We start from the raw sequence: 7,667 nt of genomic DNA on the forward strand, positions 1-7,667 counted from the left end.
CGGAGATACTCTTTCGTCCATCTATTTACAACATGATCGTCTGGTATAGTCTTCATCCCATTTGCTGAGAGAATCCATATTATATGGCGGCATAGGATGCTAGTTCTTTCAAACATCGTACAACTACAGCTTGCTTTACGTGTACCTGGGTCATCAGTTAAGACTGTCATGTAAGTGTGAATGTTACAAACAGTGTAAGTGATTATATGGAAATTTAAATGAAATTAAATAGAAAGTGTAAATGTCATACTATGGAAAGTGTAAATGTCATATTATGGAAAGTGTAAATGTTATGTTATAGAAAGTGTAAATGTTATGATATGGAAAGTGTAAATGTTATCATATGGAAAGTGTAAATGTTATGATATGGAAAGTGTAAATGTTATCATATGGAAAGTGTAAATTAAATTATCTGGACTATATGCAACTTCAAAATTCTTTCCCCTGGACGAATCTTTGACAGTAGTCACCTCTAGCTCGCCTCTCTCAGTGAAACCTCTGGTTCTGCATGTATCAATTGAGTATATGGCCTCTTCCTTGAAGGTGTAGAAAGATAAATAGGTTTACACCTTTGCAGCATGACTCTCTAACGCCAGATATGTTGACGTCTTTGCGGACGAGTGCTTATCACTGTTGTCAAGCTGCTTTTGTGTATGTCTTTGTTGGTCCATAGCACTCTCAAAACGCATCCAAAACTCAACCAATCTTCCTGACTTATGCTCAAACCTCTTAAAAAAGCTATTTTCGCTCTCTGATCTTTGAGTCGTCCACATAGCAGACGCCATCTTCAAGTCTCTACAATGCGCCATCACCCACTGTCCCCTTATAGCATACGTATCCGCAAACCAATCATTGGCACCAAGACCATGCTCTTCAATAATTTGCTCCAAGATAGCATCGAATTCTGCTGCTTCAAGCTCATCATCCCATATAATTTCATTAAGTTTACACATGAAGTCATTATAATCACTCCTAGAGACACCAAACTTACTGGGCATTTTGTTCATTATATGCCACATACAAAACCGATGGCACGCTGTCTTGAAAACAAGAGGGACAGACTTGATAATACCCGGGTCCTGATCTGTAATTATATACTCGGGTTCCTTACCCCCCATTGCTTGTAAAAACCGGCTGGAAATCCAATTAAATGACTCATAATCTTCCCTTGCAATTAGAGCCCCACAGAACATCACTGATCGTTTATGGTGATCCACACCGGTGAACGGTGTGAAAACCATAGAATACTTATTTGTGGAGTAAGTTGGGTCTAATGACTCCGCATCACCAAATATCTTATAGTTCTCTCGGGCAGTACCGTGTGCCCATATAGCCCTACGTAGGCTGCCATCATCGTCAAGATCGTAGTCAAAGTAGAAACCTATTCTTGCTTCAGTCATTTCCTTAAAATGGTCTACGAACAACCGACCATCACGTTCGTGAATGAAACACTTAACATCCCTATGGAAGTTCTTAAAATCATTTAAGCTTGCTCCAATCTTTTCGAATCCATTCACCTGTTCTTTGCATATTTTGTAGGTCTTTGTTGCTCCTATCTTCAGCTGTCAATTAATATATAACAGATATGATATATATATATATATATATATGTATATATATATATATGTATATATATATATATGTATATATATATATATATGTATATATATATATATATAACGTGAATGAATTTATTGAATTAGTATTGACAGTGATGATATATTACTAACCCTTGAGTTCGAAACGATTATCATCTTTGATAATCTGTTATGTTGTGCGACAATATCTGGAACTCTCTGTCCTTAAGTGAGATAAGCTCGTGATTGTGACCCTCGTGGAATCGGTGAATTAATAGAAGACCATTCTTCATATATAGTCTTATCCTCGCTTTACACCCCACTCTAGTGACTCTGAATATCCTCTGTGAATTCTCTCCAACTAGTTCGTCACTCTGATCTTTAGTCGGCGCCTTGTGAGCGAAACCTTCTTGATTGCAAATGACAAGCTTTGACTTGATCTCTCCATCACGCCACATTTTTGTTCTGTACCTACGCACATCAAACCCACAAGCAATGGCGTATATCTTATAAAATGTTACAGCGTCCTCAATCTCCCCAAACTCCTACCCGATGTATGGTGTAAACCTCTTTTCAACCTCCCTGCACAATTCCTGCCTGTCAGGCTGCACTCCGTTTTTGTTAAGTGAATCTGTAAATAGGACTTGTTAATACAGTTTACAGAGTGTAAATTTAAAAACTGAAGTGTAAATGTAACAGATATGAAGTGGAAGTGTAAATATCATCAGATATGAAGTGTAAGTGTGAATGTTTTAAACAATCCATTAATCTTAGAGTGTACAAGTAAAGGGAAGCAAAGTGTAAATGTAAGTGTAAATGTAAAGGGAATCAAAGTGTAAATGTCCAAATTGTCCCAAGGTGTAAGTGTAAAATGTAAACGTCCAAAAGTGTAATGTAAATGTGATCACAAATGTAGTGTAAATGTGATGTTGTAAAAGTGTAAATGAGCAATATCAGTGTAAATGTCAATAGACGTGAAGTGTAAATGAACAATTATCAATTTTTTAAATACCTCATTTACAATGTAAGTGTAAATGATGTCACTTTTGAATTTTGATTGTGATGGCCTTTTATTTGCATAGTCTAATACGTACAATTTTGATCTTGAAAAATTGAAGCAAAGCAAAGTGTAAATGCAAGTGTAAATATAAAGGGAATCAAAGTGTAAATGTCCAAATCGTCCCAAAGTGTAAGTGTAAATGTAAACGTCCAAAAGTGTAAGTGTAAATGTCATCAGAAATGTAGTGTAAGTGTGATGTTGTAAAAGTGTAAATGTAAATGTGAACGTCCAAAAGTGTAAGTGTAAATGTCATCAGAAATGTAGTGTAAATGTGATGTTGTAAAAGTGTAAATGAGCAATATCAGTGTAAATGTCAATAGATGTGAAGTGTAAATGAGCAATTATCAATTTTTTAAATACCTCATTAACAATGTAAGTGTAAATGATGTCACATTTGAATTTTGATTTTGATGGCCTTTAATTTGCATAGTCTAATACGTACAATTTTGATCTTGAAAAATAATCAGAACTGAGAACTGGAACAATCAATACTGGGGCAACAGTGATATTATTTGTACAATCTTCATATGAAAATGGTGAATGTTAACTTTAAATCAATTGCAAGTGTCAGTGTAAATGTAAATGTTAAGATAAGGGCAGTGTAAATGTGATGGTCTAAAAGTATAAATGTCCAACGTAAGTGTAAATGTTGTCAGAATGCTAACTTGTTTAGTACAATGCGTTGAAAACTATAACAATCAAAAATCGATACTCAAAACTGAAATCTAATTTTCATTTAAAACTCAGCATCAAATTTGAAAAGTGTAACTGTGAATTATCCTTTCAAAAGTAATGATAAGATACATTCAACTAAAAATATGAAAACGGTGATTGAAAACAATAATTAAAATGAACAAATACCATGACATGCAGATTATACATTTAACTGAAAATATTAAAATGGTGACTGAAAACAATAAATAAAATGAAGAAATACCATTGATTCCATCTATTATCTGCATGGATGCGATGATTTGCAAGTTTTAGAAAGAATTGTAGCTGAATTTTGAGCGTTGAATAGAAAAAACCCAGGTTTAGAGAGAAGGTGGATGAAGAATGGTAGATAGAAGGTGGATGAAGAAGTGTGTTAAGAAAGGAGGTAGGTTGCTTTTGAAAACATAGTACAGAGGATATAGCGTTTTGTCCGTCAGTCCATCACTTGGGAAGAACAATTAGCAGACAATGTTTTCCTCTTTCCTATATAAGTTTTCCCTTTTTTTGGCCTATATTTTGTAAACAATCTCAACCTTAGATATTGTCCATCTAAAGGTCCTAAGGAGTCCACCAAAGGGTTGGCTAGTACTTAAGCTGACCATCTCCTCACAAAATAAGCAGAAAGGTCATGCCCCAGCTTGGATATAAACCCACCAAGCCAGGAACACAAAGGCTATTAAGCCGCAAACATATACTCGTCAAAGACTATAATGGCCTATCTATGATGAAGGCCGAAATACTCACCTAGGACCTAAATAAAACCAATCTAGGTCCCAGCTTGAATACTTTAGCCCACACCACACAAGACAAGTAGGACACCCAATTAACCATAAGAGAGGCAAAGAGTCCAAACTTGCACACTCATATGATCATACACACCCTAGTATATGAAAGGCTACGCAAGAGCATATTCAGCTGACAATCCAACAATATCTCCAATATCAATAATAACCCAAATTCCAGCTAACCAACAATACCATAATCCATGAGAACAAGCTAAAATGGCAAAGAGGCAACAAGACTCAAGCATAAGGCATCCAAAACATCCAACAACCAACATGTGAAATGATAATTACAAATATCAAGGCATAACATAAAACCTCCAATAACAACCAATCTCACCTCAAAGACAAACCCTCGACCCGAGTCCCGCGACGGGTCATCGGTCAAATCGAGGTCGACGGTTTAAACCTAGTTTGACCAAACTCGTTCGGTCAATCTGGCCCAGTTCAGAGTCTTGGCCTACTTTGGCCCAAATCACAAAATTTATCACAATATCATTCTCATGTTATTCCCAATTTCTATCATGTGAGAAACGAAAGTAACACATTATCAATCACCTAAACACTTAACAAACACCAAACACAACATCAATGTGACATTAAATCGTCGAGTAACTCGGAATAGTTACCTTACGCTAGCAAAGAGACAAGTAATAACTTGAGAAAGCTTCTAAAACCAAAAATTACTCTTCATCTTCAACCACATATGAGGCACCTAAAATAATTATGTGAAAGGACGATATTAACGAATTATCTTTATATAAAATATGAGACGAAAATATAATTAAATAACGAAATATACTCTACTGCACCCATTTTTATCAACCCATAAGCAACCCATAAAACAGTCCTCCATCAGTATATAACCGCCTGCTCAGTCGCGTCAAAACAGTCCCAAACCCTATACTAAAACGCCCCAAAACAGGGCTCACAAAACCCCATGTCGCGGTTCCAAACTGAAACCCCATCATCATTTCAGCATTCACCGTCTTAAATATACCACTTACTAGCTAGCATCCCAAATGATCCCTACAGGTCAGTATACACCGTCTCAATCATCTCCACATATCAGTATACACCGTCTCAACTATACAACTGACTAATTAACATCCATAAGGATCCCTATATATAATTATACACCGTCTCAATTATAAAACAGACTAACCAGCATTCGAAATAAACATATTTTACAAGTAATATCGAGTAACCCGTCATCGTTACCTTTTTCCGATCGAATTAGTCCTTCATGACTAACAAATCTTATACAAGACCATCTATCTTAGCATCTACAACCGTCTTATAATAAATAAAGCTGAAAGTATAAATTGCATTTGTAAAAATACATGACGAAAATGAATTTTACTTACAACGGATTGACGGAAACGACGAGAGGAATGCTATGGAATGAAAATCGTCGAAAACGGATGAGAAACGGACGACCGAAAATCGATTTTACGAATGAAAAAAATGATACGTGAAAAAGAAGAATAAGAACACTGAAGAACAGAGAGACGTGAGGGGATGAAAATGAGGCAGCAGCTTGCCAGTCTGCTATTTATTATACGTACGTTTCTTCGTCGTTAAGAAACTTCGATAGTTATTAAAACCGTTTCGAGTTAAATTTAACCGGTTTAAGAAAGAGTCTCATAAATGAAACGGAATCAATAATAAATAAGTTTAAAGAATGAAAAATAAAATAAACTCAGATAGTTAACGGAAATAATAAGAAATCGGCTTGAAACGGAATTATTAGCGATTTTACTAAATTAACGGATTTTAACGAAATTTCTTCATTTAGCAAAATAAATTCAAAATGGTTAACTCGATGACTTTTTCTAAACCCAATTCGTGTTGTCAAAATAGGGTAGGTCGAGAAAGGTTAGTCTCACCAGTAGAAATGTGACGGTCTATAGCTAGACGGAAATTGAGATGGAAGTTATTATTATTACCGTCACTATTATTATCCGACCAAAATACGTATACATTTATTCTCATATAAATTATGTCCCGAAATATAATTTAATAATACGTACTTTAAAAATATTCTTTTCATTAAAATCGTGCTTGAAAGGAATTAATTAAATTAAATAATTTAAAAATATAAAATAAGGTGATTAAACGGCTAAATAAATTTTAAATGTCAAAATGGGAAATTCGCGGGTGTTACAATCACCCCATCTTTCAAAAAGTTTCGTCCTCGAAACTTGAAAGTAGAAATGGAAGGTTATGAAAATAAAACTGGAATTGAGATCGGTAACTAAAACATTTAAAAGGTCACTTATCGTAAGAATCAAAATTCTTTCAAGAGCTTCAACTAAAATTTTCCGACAGAACCAGACTCTCATCAGAGGAATGGAAGTGTTCTCGTTACGTATTCAAGAACATCACATTCCAAATCAAAGATAAGGTCAAAAGGCAAATCATTTGTATAAATCAAAAATCAAAATACCTTCAAAAACATTAATGAAGAGTTTTCAAAAACATAAGTCTCATTCATGGAACGGAATTGCTCTTGTCGTGCACACAAGAACGCTAACTTTCCAAGTCAGAGACAAATTTAAAACAAAAACTATTCGCCGACAAGCGTAGAACAAGTTATCAAACGTCTCCAATAATTAGTTCTAACATCCGATCAACGTTAAAATCAACATAAGAGAAAGGTAATCTACGCAATTTTTTTTTTTTTTGCAAAATGCCAAAATAGAAATAAAGGTTTCACTTTTAAACCCAAATGGGGGTCAAATCCCTGAAAATGTAACATTAAACTTTGACAAAGAAGTCATAAATAGATCAAAGTTAACAGAAATTGGATAAAATTTAAAGAAATCTCGGGTTTAGCGATTAAAATCATGATAAAGAAGTCTATACTCAAGGAACAAATATGGAATTAAATCAAATTTTCATTTTCAAATCTTTAAAAATAGGTTAGGTTTGCAGAAGTGACATAAACTTTTAAGAATGAATCGAAACTGGTAGCTTGAAAGTTTAGAAGTTGTACAAAAAGGAAAGTAACTTAGATAGCATAAAAACAAAGTATGTTAAGAGAGCTCAAACTTAACCAATAAGAGAGCTATAATGACTTTCATAGGGTAAAAATTGAAGTCAAAATTACAAGGATGTCAAAGATAGAGTTTCACAAGATACGAGTATCAAACTTAAAGGAGGAGCAAGATGAAGCGAGGAAATGAGGTATGAACGGTAACGCTTATGATCAAGGAGAAAGGGAAATTAGACAACAAGGAAACGCCAGATACTCAAATCTCAAACAACAATGTCATCACTCCACTAAGGAAACAAAGGGTAATAACCAGGTCAGGAAATGATAGGAAATTTAAAAAGGGATATATGAACATGTCAAGATGTGAGACTAAAAGAGTCGAATCATAAAGATAACTAGTTACCAACCAGTAAGAGATATTAGAATTAGGAAGGTATTCAAGACAAGGAAATAATGAGTAAACTTTTATAATTAAGAATCAAATCCAACCAATGTATGAACGAAAGGGAGGAAAACGATTAATGGTACGAAAGAGG

At 34.6% G+C, this 7,667-nt stretch overlaps 1 protein-coding gene across 1 annotated transcript; it reads right to left on the reverse strand.

Moving 5' to 3' along the window:
• Positions 1-563: 563 nt before the first annotated feature.
• LOC141618728 (protein FAR-RED IMPAIRED RESPONSE 1-like) lies at positions 564-1,400 on the reverse strand. The gene has a single exon (XM_074435808.1). The coding sequence runs from the start codon at positions 1,398-1,400 to the stop codon at positions 564-566; it is 837 nt and encodes a 278-aa protein (XP_074291909.1).
• Positions 1,401-7,667: the final 6,267 nt, after the last annotated feature.

The sequence above is a fragment of the Silene latifolia genome, chromosome X (genome assembly GCF_048544455.1).
Source record: "Silene latifolia isolate original U9 population chromosome X, ASM4854445v1, whole genome shotgun sequence".
In the NCBI taxonomy this organism is placed as follows: domain Eukaryota; kingdom Viridiplantae; phylum Streptophyta; class Magnoliopsida; order Caryophyllales; family Caryophyllaceae; genus Silene; species Silene latifolia.

What these genes read in the sequence shown, in the direction of transcription:
- LOC141618728 (XM_074435808.1), bottom strand. Translation starts at nt 1,400, where the DNA reads ATGACTGAAGCAAGAATAGGTTTCTACTTTGACTACGATCTTGACGAT.